General features: G+C 41.2%; 1 protein-coding gene across 1 annotated transcript; it reads left to right on the plus strand.

The window, feature by feature from the left end:
* The first annotated feature begins 4,956 nt into the window (after window positions 1–4,956).
* LAMTOR5 (late endosomal/lysosomal adaptor, MAPK and MTOR activator 5) lies at window positions 4,957–11,667 on the plus strand. The gene is made up of 4 exons (XM_004390422.2): window positions 4,957–5,782; window positions 7,531–7,592; window positions 10,121–10,238; window positions 11,339–11,667. The coding sequence occupies exons 1-4, from the start codon at window positions 5,484–5,486 to the stop codon at window positions 11,397–11,399; spliced, it is 540 nt and encodes a 179-aa protein (XP_004390479.2). The 5' UTR covers window positions 4,957–5,483; the 3' UTR covers window positions 11,400–11,667.
* The last annotated feature ends 2,931 nt before the right edge of the window (window positions 11,668–14,598 follow it).

The following is a 14,598-nucleotide window of genomic DNA, read 5'->3' on the forward strand; positions in this document are numbered from 1 at the left end:
ATTAAATGGGATGTCCCATGAAACAATGCCCCTAACCTCCACATCAAGGAACCAAATCTCATGAGGTGTTTGGTTGTGCATACGCAGCCTCAGTAACTACTCTACTCTTTTTTTTTTTTTTTGTCATTGTTGTAAATGTATCTATCATGCAACTTTCACCAATGCAACTTTGTACAGGTGCACAACTTACAGCGATTACAATAGTCGGCTGTGCAACCCTACCCTTAATGTGATTTTTCCAACACTGTTAACCCCCCTTTTCCCCTCCCTCCTGCCCCTGGTAACCACTAATAAACTTAGGTCTCTGTACATTTGTCTTTTCATATAAGCAAGGTTATACAATATTTGTCCTTTTGTGATTGGCTTATTTCGCTCAGCATAACGTCTTCAAGCTCCATCCATACTTTAGCATATATCGAGACTTCATTTCTTCTACTGACTGAGTAGTATTCCATTGTATGTACGTACCACATTTTGTTTATTCATTCATCTGTTGATGGGCATTTAGGTTGTTTCTACCTTATGGTTACTGTGAATAGTGCTGCAGTGAACACTGGTGTACAAGTCTCTTTTTCAGTCTCCACTTTTAAGCCTTTTGGGTATATACCTAGGAGTGGAATTGCTGGGTCTTATGGTAGTTCTATTTTTAGTTTTTTGAGGAACCACCACATTGTTTTCCACAATGACTCTTATCATTTTGCATTCCCACCAGCAATGGATAAGGGTTCCAATTTCCCCACATCCTCACCAACATTTATTATTTTGGTTTTTTGTTTGGCTGTTTTGTAACTTAGTCATCCTAGTGGGAGTGAAATGGTATCTCATTGTGATTTTAATTTATCTCTCTCTGATGGTAATGACGCTGAGCACCTTTTCATGTGTCTGGTGGTCATCTGAATGTCCTCTTTGGTAAAATGTCTTTTCAAGTCCTTTGCTCATTTCAAGATTGGGTTGTCTTTTTGTTGTTGTTAAAATTCTCTATATATTTTGGTTATTAGATTCTTATCAGATATATGGTTTCTGAAGATATTCTCCCAGTCAGTAGCTTGTCTTTTTACTTTTTTGGTAAAGTCCTTTGATGAACAAATTTTTTAATTTTTATGAGGTCCTATTTATCTTTTTCTGTTTGTGCTTTTGTTATTATACTAGATAATACATTGTTAAAAGCTGATATCATTGCCCCCGCATTTTCTTCTAAGAATCTTATGGTTTGAGTTTGCACATTTAGGTCCTTAATCCATTTTTCATTTGTTTTTGTGTATAGCATGAGGCATGGGTCCTGTTTCATTTTTCTGCATGTGGAAATCCAGTTTTCCCAGCACCATTTATTGAAGAGACTCTTCTTTCCCCATCGAATGGACTTTGCACCCTTATCAAAAATCCGTTGACCATAGATGTGTGGGTTTATTTCTGAACTCTCAATTCTATTCTATTGGTCTGTGTGTCTACTGTTATACCAGTACCAGGCTATTTTGATTACTAAAGCTGTATAGTATGTTTTAAAATCAAGAAATGTGAGTCTTCCTACTTTGTTCTTGTCTTCGAACATTGCTTTAGCTATTCAGGGTCTTCTGCCATTCCATAAAAAGTTAATTTGTTTTTCTATTTCTGTAAAGAAGGCTATTGGAATTTTGTTCGGGATCATGATGAATCTATAGATCACTTTGGGTAGTACTGACATCTTAACAATATTAAGTTTTCCAATTCATGAACATGGAACATCTTTCCTTTTATTTAAGTCTTCTTTAATCTCTTTCAGCAGTGTTTTATAGTTTTCACGTCCCTGGTTAGATTTATTCCTATGTATCACACACTTTGTAGGTTCTTAATGCCACTCCTAACATGTACATACATCTGATTGAGTAACAGCACACACCTTACATACTCATAATTGCTGAATTTGCCATCAAGAACCACAACTGCAAGCCCGTGAGGCTGATCCAGAGCCAAGCCTCATGGCCAACTGCATAAAATTATCCCAGCCATGCATGCCCTTAAGCCTGCCCTACTCAGTTCCCCTCAATTACAGTTGCACCCATCCTGGCAAAATCAGGGTGTTGCAGGCCTTCAAAATTTCCAGACAAAACTGTTATATTGTCCTTCCACATCTGCCCCTCCAAAAAGCCCACCTGGCCCACAACAACCATCGTCCCAAACCTCTGCCTTGATTATATCTGGGTACAAGCTAAAGGATGGTATGCCTTGGCTAATGCCACCTAGAGGATCTTTTGCAGCCCCAGCATCAGAGGAGGGGCACTATTATATTTCACCTTACCTTTGCCCAATAATATGCACCCTGTACATTGTATATCAATGGCCCTTGGCCTTCCTATTCAAGTTTTCCCACACCCTGGGGCTACCCCCCAGCATATAAGCACCGCCATGGGTGAGCTGTATTTGTACCCATCATTGGCATAATAGCCATCATCCTAGGAGTAACGGGAACGGCAACTGGAGTAGCTGCTTTAGCAACCCAATCACCAATTATCAAAGCTAATCAACAGATGTTCCAAACTCTGATGGCCTACATGGAAAAAAAACAACCAAAACATTAGGACTGAGCATGCAAGGGCATAGTTCCCTGGCTCAGGTGATAACTGATAATTGACTAGCCTTAGATTATCCATTGGTCAGTCAAGGAGGAGTGTGTTCTGTTCAAGGCACTTTGTGCTGTATGTAGATTAACAACACAGGGCAAGTGGCCACACTACTCAAGGGAATATCTCAAGATAGTAAAGTTATGCACAATACAGCTGAAATATTCCAACAAATCCCCACGCTCCCTGAGGTTTCAAACCTGTTTTCATGGCTTTCCCCATGTACGTGGGGCCAATGGCTACAAACTGGCTTCCAGAATACTGCAAGCCTGTTCATCCTAGGTTTCATGCTCACTGCTCTAATTAAGTGCACCCTACAATGTCTTTAAAAAGCTGTATCAATGCCTTTCACTATTTCAGCCACCCAAGTCATAAATGTAATTTTAATATCTGATGCCAAAGCATCACAGGACAGATTGTCATGAGTTTTGCTACAACTCCATTTCAGCTGCTGCCTTGGCATGTCGTGTCCAGCATAAAACAACAAGCTGGCTGACTTACTCTGCTCATTCATGCCAATGCGTGCCCTGGATAGCAGCCCACAGAAACACAAGCACATGCCAGCTCCTGATGTGGCTTCCCCAGCAACTCGTGTGACCAACAACTCCCCGCAACGCCCCTCCTGCCCCCCTTTAGATCAGATCCCACTCTTTTCCTTCAAACTGACCAATCCAACAAAAGCCCAGGAACCTTAACGCCCCCTACCCTGGGGCCCTAATAAAGGCTTGAACCCAAGTCTGTGTTCTCTCCCTGTCCCTGCCATGACCTCACTGTGTGGCCTTTGGGTGTGCCCTGTGCTTCCCCTAGGACCTGTAATAAACTTGTCATTTTCAGTTCCTCTGTGTGGTCTCTTGTTGAACGGAGACTTACCATCTGGTGCCCATGTAACTCCATTTTAAGTATCTCAAATTCATAACAAGGTGTCATGGGACTTTTCCTCTCACCCCAGAAGTGATTACCAGCACTCAAAACTGAGAATTAAGAATCATCAAATATCCCACAAGTTTAAAAAAAATGTAGAAAACAATTAGGGATTAGACACCTCCTCCCCAGCCCCTACACCTCCCCAGCTTATGTTAGCTATTCTGTTCACTCTGTCAACCTGCCCAGGAACAGAACAGCAACAAGGCAGAGAAAGAGGGGTGTATGGAGTGCCCTGCCCTCCTCCTCCAGTGTGGCAAGGATGTGTAGATCAGCTGTCATCCCTCTTCCTACTTTCTCATTTTCTCTCCAAAGGCCTTTCCTACAGCTTAAAAGTGATCACCAGTCTTTCTGGGAATCCTTTAATTATTCTTTTGGCTTTGAGTTCATCAGAGATACCCTGGAGCTGTGCTGGCCAATATGGTAGCCACCAGCCTACCTGTAGCTACTGAGCACTTGAATTATGGCTAGTCCAAATTGAGATATGCTGTTAGTGTAAAATATATACCAGATTTAGTATAAAAAATAATGAAAAATATCTCATTCATATTTTATGTCAATTACTTGTTGAAGTGACCATATTTTGGATATATTAATACATTACTAAAATTAATTTTACTTTTTACTTTCTTTAATGTGGCTACCAGAACATTTAGGATTACATATGTGGCTCACATTATGTTTCTATTCGGAGCCCTGGTGGTGCAGTGGTTAAGAATTCAACTGTTAACCAATAGGTCTGCAGTTTGAATTTACCAGCTCCTCTTAGAAACCCTATGGGACAGTTCTACTCTGTCCTATGTGGTCACTATGAGTCGGAATCCACTAGACAGCTATGGGTTTGGGGTTTTTTGTTTTTGTTTTTGTTTTTTTTTGGTGGGGGGTGGTTTGGGAAGCCCTAGTCCAGCAATACTCATGGTAACGGGCTTGGTTTGGTTTTTGGTTTAGCCCAGCAAAATTTTCACAAAGCATGGGACCACAAGGGGGCGGTACTGCAGTGAGGCCCTTTCCTGGGCATGACTTGGACAGGAAGCAGGCGGGCTTCCTGAGCTCAACTGGCACAAACTTAACTTCAAATAGTCACTACTTACATTTTCTAAGGAGAAGGCTGGAGGGAAAGTAGAGCAAGGAGTGATGTGACGAGGACGTTAAGGACAGGAGTGGGTAGAGGCTTATGGGGATACTCAGCATTGGAACAGCCAACACGCATACACACACAAACTATAGGCAGCCTCACTGTACATTAATTAAAGGTACAGCTATATCATGGAACATTTTACAACTATTAGAAAGGATGTAAATGAATACAAATTGACATAAAAAAAATTTATGCTAAATTCAGCGAAAAGAGCTAGCTACAGAATTGTAAGTCAAGTATGTGTCAATTTTGCTTAAAATAAATAAATAAAATATGCATTTGTAAAGATAAACGTCTGAAAAGATATTCTCCAAGGGATTAATAGTAAGACTATGGATGATTTCCTTGCCTTACTGTTATTTTTTTTTAAACTGCTTTTATAATTAAAAATTTTGAAGTTATTGTTAAGTAGCGCTTCGCAGTCTTCTTTACGAGTTAGGACTCAGATACCACTTTCCTCCCCAAACTTTCCCAAGCCCTCCCATCAGAAGTATCGATGTCTTCATTAAAACTCCTACATTTTAGCAGTACCCACCTTGCGGTTTTACCCCTATTCCATCTCGTCCTTTAATCCCTTGAGTGCATGTCTTTCCCCTACACGCCTGTGGGCCCTTTCACAGCGGTCCTGTGTCTCTCTTCCCCGTTATCTGCCCCAGCGACTAGATCAGACCCTGACTGACTGGCCGGGTTATTGTGAAAGTTTAAAACTAAATCTGGCCCCTAATGCGTCTCGGAGTCTACTGAACCGTAATCCAAAGGTTAAAAATCGCTGAGACAAAGGCCAAGGAACGGAGGCACTGAGGTCCGGCTGCTGACTTCTCTCCCGGATGACGGATAAATCGACCCGCCCGGTTCCCAAGGGGAGCCTCTCCTGGGTCACCGCGCCTGTCACCACTCAGGACTGTAGAAATAGAATTGCATCTTCGGATTTAGAATGCAGACGATGTGCCCCGATAAATTTTGTCCCTGTGGAGGCACCGTCCAGATCCGGGCCCAGCTTGCGTCATGTGATCGCGGGGTGCCCAAAGCCTGTAGTGGAGAAGGAAGCGACGTGCTGCGGGAAACTAGGCCCGGGTTTGACAGCTGGTGGGATGGAGACGACCTTGGAGCAGCACTTGGAGGACACGTGAGTAGTGCGGGCCTCTTCGGCCTGTCCTGAAGTCTTGGCGAGGGTGGCTGGAGTAGAACAAAGGGCGTGAGCTGCGGGTGCCGATCAGAGCGTCTTGGGGAAGCCGCGCGAACGCTTATAGGCGGGATGAGGCCGTGAGACCTTGCCTTGGGACTTAAGGGCGGGGCCGGTAACCCGGAATTAAAATCCCTCCAACCTCCCGCCGCAGATCCCGTCCCAGAGCGAGTCTCCGGGGTTCAAACTGGAGGCCAGGATTGCTTGTCATGTTGAAATTGTCTGTACTCTGGCCAGGGTCGTTCTTACAAGAGCTTTAGAAGTAGGTTTAACTTTTGGGAAGGATGTATAAGGTGTGTAAAATCGAGCCCTGAAATATAAACATAGACACACACAGGTGTCTCCTACTGATAGCGTAACTAATCGGTAACCTGGTGCTTCAGGAGCTAAGACACATCTCTTAATTTTTTCGGATAGGTAATATCTGTGTGAGATTAAACAGTCCCTGGGTGGTGTGAACATTAACGTGCTGGGTTGCTAACAAGGTTGGAGGTTCGAGTCCACCCAGATATGCATGGGAAGAAAGGCCTGGTGATCTACTTCCAAAAAATCAGCCATCGAAAACCCTATGGAGCACAGTTCTACTCTTACACACACATGGGGTCGCCATGAGTCAGTCTACTGGAGGGCAACTGCTGTATATGTGAACTTCAAATTGGAAAAGTATAAGAAAGCTTATAAACACTTTCCTCCCGCCAGTGTGCCCCAGCTTCCCACTTCCTCTCCAGGAGGCAACCCGTGTTAACATGCTTGCTTAAACCTTGTTACTTAAAACTTAAGAGTTTTTCAACAATTGTTTTAGATGAGTTCATATATTAAAGCATGCATTTTCAACAGGAGTGAAAAAAACTTTCATTACAGAGAAATTCATTTAAATTAATTTTTATGAGTCAGAATCGACTCAACAGCAACGGGTTTGGTTTTTTTGGTTGTTGTTAGCTGCAGGCTGACCCCATGCACAACAGAACAAAATGCTATCTGGTCCCACACAGTCCCCATGATCGGTTGCTGATTGGTTCCGTTATGATCCATAGGGTTTTTCACTGGCTGATTTTCAGAAATAGATTACCAGGCCTTTCTTCCTAGTCCATCTTAGTTTGGAAGCTCTGCTGAAACTTATTCAGCATTATAGCAACATGCAAGCCTCTATCGAGTCGATTCTGACTCATAAAAATTAATTTAAATGAATTTCTCTGTAATGAAAGTTTTTTTCACCTCTGTTGAAAATGCATGCTTTAATATATTAACTCATCTAACACAACTGTTGAAAAACTCTTTAAGTTTTAAGTTACAAGCTTTAAGCAACCATGTTAATACAGGTTGCCTCCTGGAGAGGAAGTGGGAAGCTGGGGCACACTGGTGGGAGCAAGGTGTTTATAAGCTTTCTTATACTTTTCCAATTTGAAGTCACCAGCTGTTTGCCCACAGGTGCATGGGCTGAGAATCGAATGGGATATGAGAATTCCCCCAAGGAACCACCAATGCCTCATAATTCATTTTAATTCAACAGTTTTTCTCCATGAGGTGAGGGATGGGGGCTGGATAATAATAAAAAAAAAAAGCTGAGAAATACCAATTTAAAGCACTTACAACAGTGCCTGCCACATAGGAAGCCTATATGTGTTAAAATAGTTATTTAAATTCATTTTCTCACTTCATATGTTTCATCCTTCCTGTGATTCTGGAACTAGAATGAAGAATCCGTCCATTGTCGGAGTTCTGTGCACAGATTCACAAGGACTCAATCTGGGCTGTAAGTATCTCACACCAACCCTTTGTTGAATTGCAAAGCATTTGATGTTGACTTGGAGCCTAGTGTGCTATTATTTTCTAGCTTTTATTTCTTGTTTTGTTTCTTATGCTTTCTGGGTACGTTGGTGAGAGTAGAGATAATCTCCAAATAATAAGATTAGAAAGTTAGAATTTTTTAATTGGTATTTATGAAGGTAGAATTGGTCCTTGAAGTTCTGCCATCAAATATTCGTCTCTACTAAAATAGTATTTGAATAATTTTAACTTGGGTCTAGAAGGGACCCAAATAATGACAGCAATTACCATTTATTGAAAATATGCCATATGCCAGGACTGTGCTAGGCTTTATATACAGTATGTCTGAGATTTTCACAATAACCCTGCAAGATAGGTGGTGTTATTTTTAGTCCAGCTATCCTTAACTGTAAGTTGGTAGGCAGTAAAATATAGTGCTTAAAAAACAGAGGCTTCAGAGTCAAACACCTGGGTTTAACCTGCTGCTCTTCCATTTGTTAGTAGTGTGAACTTAGATAAAAAAAGAACCTCTCTGAGCTTCAGTTTCTTCACTGGATTGTTGTCTAATAATTTTACTAAAGAACTGCATTTATTGAGCTCTTACTGTGTGCCAGGTACCATTCTAAGTGCTTGATATATATTAACTCATTTATTCCTCATAACAGTCGTGTGATGTAGTCCTGTAGATATTATTTTCCCTATTTCACGATGAAGAAACTGAACCACAGCAATTAAGTAACTTGCCCAAGGTCATACAGCTGGTAAGTGGTTACGCCAGGATTTGAGTCTGGCTCCAGAGCCTCTTAATCACAATACTGTATAATTATATAATATGTCCAGGGTCTGGATGTAATGCTCAAATAAATGATAGCAATTACAGATGAGGAAATAAATCCAGAAAGGTGAATAACCAAAGCATTCAGTTAATTAATGCCAGAACTAGTAAACCTAGGACTCCTAACTCCTTGTGCAAGAATTTTTAAAGCTCTAAATTTTTGCTGTGTGGGTAACTGAAAGGGGTAATCTGTGCAACTTAGTTATGTTTTTGCACACCGATCAGTCAGTTGGGAGGAAGAGAGGCAAATTTTTTGAAGCACTTGTCAGGCTCCCTAATGGAAAAGGCTGAATTCCAGTGTGGAAATCTAAAACCAAATGAGTTCTTTCAAAAAACCTTCAAGGCCCAAAAGGCTGCACTGTGTCTGGCCACTTAATATCTTACAAAGCAATACTAAATTCATAGACCCTGCCATGTTTATTGGAGCCCTGGTGGCACAGTGGTTAAGAGCTTGGCTACTAACCAAAAGGTCAACAGTTTGAATAAACCGGCTGTTGGAAACCCTGCAGGTCCGACTATGAGTCGGAATCAACTCGACAGCAGCAGGGTTTTGGTTTTGGTCTAGGTATATGAGAGGAGCTCTGGTAGCACAGTGTTTTAAGAGCTTGGCTGCTGTCCAAAAGGTCAGCAGTTCAAATCCACCAGCTGCTCCTTGGAAACCATGTGGGGTAGTTCTACTCTGTCCTGTAGGGTCGTATGAGTCTGCAGTGGGTTTCAAATGTCAATAAAATTGGCTTGGTTTTTTTGCTTGGCAATGGGTTTTGTTTTTTGGTTTTGGCCATGTCTGTTACCTGACTTGGAGCTCTGTTGGCGTAGTGGTTAAAAAGAGCTCAGCTGCTAACCAAAAGGTCGATAGTTCAAGTCCACCAGCTGCTCCTTGGAAACCTTCTGGAGCAGTTCTTCTCCGTCCTGTAGGGTCACTATGAGTTGGTATCAACTCGACAGCAACGGTTATTACCTGACTTAGTTTTAGGTTCATTTAGGCTTGTATTTCCTCTGTATATGGAAATATATTTTAAAGTAGACTAGTAATTAATTTCTGTCTCTAGAACTCAAGATTTAATTATTATCTACAGGCTAAAACATACTTTAAAAAGCCAATTTTATTGACATTAGAAAACAGCCAGCTTATTTTTATTCTAGCTAAAATAACTGCTCACCAGAATATTCACACATGTTGTCAAGGTATACTTATGTCTAAAGTCCTGAGTAAAGACTTTTATATCCTTTGAGGTTGAGCTCAGTAAAAGGAAATCAGATTTCCCATGAGGAAGGAAGGAATTGGTTTCAACAAGTTTCTTGCCCTTACTGACTGCTTTTTGTCAATCTCACCACTGAATTTCTCGTCGGTTTCAGTAAGGTTCCTATAAAATGAATTTATGACTTTCAGATTGACTTCAATTACCACTCCTTTTTATCTTTGAGGTGTTTAGAGATAGTGATGGGAGTGACTTTGAAAATTAAGCATCTAATATCACTTTATTGATTTAAGAACCATTGTGTGGCTTTCTCAATGAAGTAACCAGTTGAGTATCAGGGCAAAAGCACTTCAGGTCCATACCTAAACTAGGGAACAGTGAACTGAACCTTCTTCTTTGAATAATTCAATGAGAGCTACTTTTCTAGCTCCATACTCATTTTTTGGACAAACAGGTGACATGATATCTCTTATCTTCCAGGCCGTGGAACCCTGTCAGATGAGCATGCTGGGGTGATCTCTGTTCTAGCCCAGCAAGCAGCTAAGCTAACCTCTGACCCCACTGATATTCCTGTGGTATGTCTAGAATCAGACAATGGGTAAGTAGATGTCAGCAGATTCTTTCTTTCCTTTTTTGTTGAGAAAAACCCTGAGGAAACTGGAATGGGGTCTGCCCTGCGTTCATCAGTGATTCTTCATTCTAAGTCCTGGTAATGGCCTGAGTAGAGTAGAGATTTCCTTTCTGTAGTACTTTGAAGGAGATTCTTCTCCCTTTGGACCACAGTGGCAGGTAGATTGATCTCTAAAACTAATGTGCTTTCAGGCCACAAGGACTTTAAAGGAAGAGTACAAATTACAGAGACCTGTGAGAGCCAGAACTCGATGGGACTGCCTTGTTTTTCTGGGTCTTGCAAGTTTTCCACCTTTGACAGGCTCCAGTCTTACCACTTTTCTATTGCTCGTTACAGTGGAAAATATTTGAGTTTTCCTTCTCTGACAGATTTCCGCCTTACATAGGTTCAGGCTTTTGCAGGTTTTACTGTATAATGAACTATCGGGCTACCAAAATAAAGAAAGTAATAAATAGCACAGAGGAAGACTAATCAAAGAACAAAACTGCTTCTGTAGGAATAGAATATACTACAGATATTCTAAGTCAGGGTCTTCTCAATAATATTAGGTGAAAAAAAGCAGAATACACAATATGATCAGTTTCATAAAAAGAAAAAATGTATATATAGTATACGTGCAGATAAAAAGAACTAGGAAGATATTAATACTGGTTGTCTCTGAGTGGTAGGATTATGGGATTTCGTTTTTATATTTTATACTTTTCTGTATTTCCCAAATATTTTACTGTACAAATAAACAAGTACTGCATTTATAGTTAGAAAAAATGATAAATACATTTTAACCGTATGTAGTCCCTGGGTGGTAGAAACAGTTAACACACTCAGCTGCTAACTGACAGTGTGGAGATTAAGGTCCACCCAGAGGTACCTTGGAAGAAAAGCCTAGTGATCTGCTTCTAAAAACTCAGCCATTGAAAACCCTATGAAGCACAGTTCTCCTCTGACCCACATGGGGTCGCCATGAGTCAGGGCCGACTCCACAGCAACTGGAAAAAAATAACATTTTAAACCTTAAACTGGCTCCCAATTGTAAAGTTTTACTGAATATCTTCTGCTTTGCCTTTCAGGAACATTATGATCCAGAAACACGATGGCATCACAGTGGCAGTGCACAAAATGGCCTCTTGACATTCCATATCAGTTCTCCAGCCTATCAGAGGGACTTGAGCCTATCATGTTTATTATCTTATAGAACTACTAAAGTTCCAGTAGTTAGGCCATTCATTTAGTGTGCATTGGGCATTTTTCTATTTATTTTAGAGTAAGCTGCTTTTTGGCACTCTGTGGATTAACCTATCAAAATATTGGTAAGAAAAGGATCATATTTTGAAGCAGCATGTCCAGGTTGCTTTAAATATAGACTTTTGTTGTATTCAATAAATCTGGTTGGAGGAAAGTTTGGATCTCTGGATTCTTTATATCAATTTTTTTACAATTATCAAATTGTTTTTTTTTTTTAAAACAGGCCTTTATTCCACTAGTTGCTTCTCATTCAGAAGTGTCTTGGTTATCTAGTACTGCTTTACAGAAATACCACAAGTGGATGGCTTTTAACAAACAGATTTATTTTCTCACAGTCTAGGAAGCTAGAAGTCTGAATTCAGGATGCCAGCCCCAGGGGAAGGCTTTCTCTGTCAGTTCTGGGGGAAGATCCTTGTCATCAATCTGCCCCTGGTCCAGGAGCTTCTCTGTGTAGGTCCCCTGGGTTCAGAGGACACGCTCCACTCCCAGGGCTTCTTTCTTGGTGGCATGAGGTCCCTCTTCTCTCTGCTCGATTCTCTTTTTTATTCTCAAAAGAGATTGACTCAATATACAACTTAATCCTGTAGATTGAGTTCTGCCTCATTAACATAACTGCCTCTAATCCTATCTCACCACATAGGATAATCACATCAGATCACAAAATGGTGGACAACCACACAATCCTGGGAATCATGGCCAAGCCAAGTTGACACACATTTTTTGGGGACATAATCCATAACAAGATGCTTCCTGAAATATCTGTATTTTCACAGGAATGTTTATTGATATTTGAAACAAATCAAGCATATTCCTACCTCATAATAGTAAAATAATAGCTAATATTATTAAGTACTTATTGTGTGTCAAGGGCTCAATTAATTCTCATTAACAGCTTTTCTGGTAACGGATGTTAAGGGATTAGCAGACTCACCGTTTAAATTCAGGATTCCAACTGAGAGCCTATACTCATAACCCCTAGGCCACCACAGAAATAGGCACGTTTGGCCAGAAAATAGCCTTAACTGTTTGAAAGCACAGGGCAGCATTATCTTCTCTTCAACCTTTGTAGTTCTCAGCAACAAAATTATGCACAGGTACAAAAGACTTCATTTTGTTGACTGAATGCCGGTCCTGTTCTTCAACAATTTAATAACTGACAGTATAAAAAAATCTAGAATTTATCATTTATTCAAAAATTCTAAGCATCTACAAAGTGTAAGGTGCTATGTGAGGATTTTGAATTAAGACATGGCTCAGCCCTTGAGCTTGTACTTTAATAGAAGGAATATGCATGTATGTTGTCTTTACCAATACCTGCCCCAAAACAAAAAAAAAGCAAAACCAGCTGCCACTGAGTTGATTCCAATTCACAGTGACCCTAGAGGACAGAGTAGAACTGCCCCATAGGGTTTCCAAGGAGTGGCTGGTGGATTCAAACTGCCAACCCTTTCGTTAGCAGCTGAGCTCTTAACCACTGTGCCACCAGGGGCTCCACCAATACCTGACACAGAGTATATATGTTTCTTTTATTTTGTGTCTCCCCCACTAGTATATAAACTCTGTGAGGGCAGGAGCTTTGTCTTATTCACAGATGTAACCACAACAACTAGAGCAGTTCCTAAAACATAGCTGGCATTCAATAAATACTTGCTAAATGGATGAATATATAACACAAGGGAGTTCAGTGGTATGAACTGGGCCTCCAAAGATAGATGGGATATTTGCAATAAGAGAGATGAGGGGTTTCCAGGCAGAGGGAATGGCAATGACAAAGAGATAAAAACAATTTTACGTGTAAATGATATAGTTTTCTCTGTGAGGTAGGACTTGAAAAAGCTGGAAGATAGGACAGCTAACTTAAGGAACTTGAATGTCTGCTTTTCAGGAATCCTAGGTCCTCTTCTGTTAATAGAATGAGTTTGGAGCTTTAAGATTAATCTGAGGTAGACCGACTACCAAAACTTTCTTGTGCTCATCTATGACAACAGGTTTCTCTTTAAATAATGGCATCCTGGCCCTGGGTTTTTAGTTCTGCTAAGATGAGTTGCTAGGCAACAATCCTGCAAAGGATTGGTTAGTCTTACTATGCAAATAAACTGTAAAACCCCTGCAAGGATTGGTCAGTTACTATGCAGACTAGGTGGCTGTGGCCTACTTGAGGGGATTGGTCAGCTTTGCCATTCTGCTAGGCTTAAAAGAGCCAATCCCACAGAGGTTGAGGGGGTCCTCACTACCATCTAGAAGAAGAGCCTGGAGTGGAACCTAATTTGCTGTGTAAACTTTCACCGAAAACACAATAAAATATTATTTAAAAAGAAAATAACCTGGAGTGGAGTGTTCCTTTGGACACAAGGTCCCTGTGCTGAGTAGCTCCTAGACCCGGGAGAGAGAGCTATAGACACTGAAAATGGCGAGAGATGGTGCAGGAAGAGTGGCAGCAACACAAGACAGTGGGAACCAGGAAACCGGCGCGAGATGGCTGCAGTGGAGCTTGCCGACCCATGGAGTAAGAGCTGAGCGCCTTCGAGCAGGAGGCTTGCTGGCGGAGTGGGGTGCCTCTGGGCACTATGTGGAGCTAAAGAGTTGTAACACTTGCTTGACCAGGGCAGATGCCAGGCCAAGCAGGGCCCAGCAGCAGAGACCTGAGCATGGCCTGCCTGCTAGCACGACCAAGAAGTAGCTGAGAGCTGTCTTGGTTGGAAGCTGTCCGATTGACAAACTACATCCTGTCTCCTGAGTTTCTCCTGTTACTTCCAAATTGATCTTGATCCTGAATTGTAATCTGTTACTTCCCTAATAAACCCCATAATCGTGAGTATGGTTTGTGAGTTCTCTGTGACCACTGCAATGAATTATCAAACCCAGCAGAGAAGTAGAGAGTGCTGTGGAAGGGATGGCTGGTGTCAGAATTGGTAAAAAAAAAAAAAAAAGTTGGAGAGTGGTAAGTATGTCTGACTTCAACCTCATAGGAATCAGCTTTGGGCTCATGGTGATTACCCTTCACCCTTGTAAATCTAGACAGGTTCTGACACTACTACTACTACCCTATTTCAAAGCCCAAAGTTATAAAGTCAACCTTTAATGA

The sequence above is a fragment of the Trichechus manatus genome, unplaced genomic scaffold (assembly GCF_000243295.1).
Source record: "Trichechus manatus latirostris isolate Lorelei unplaced genomic scaffold, TriManLat1.0 scaffold00297, whole genome shotgun sequence".
NCBI classification, from domain to species: Eukaryota; Metazoa; Chordata; class Mammalia; order Sirenia; family Trichechidae; genus Trichechus; species Trichechus manatus.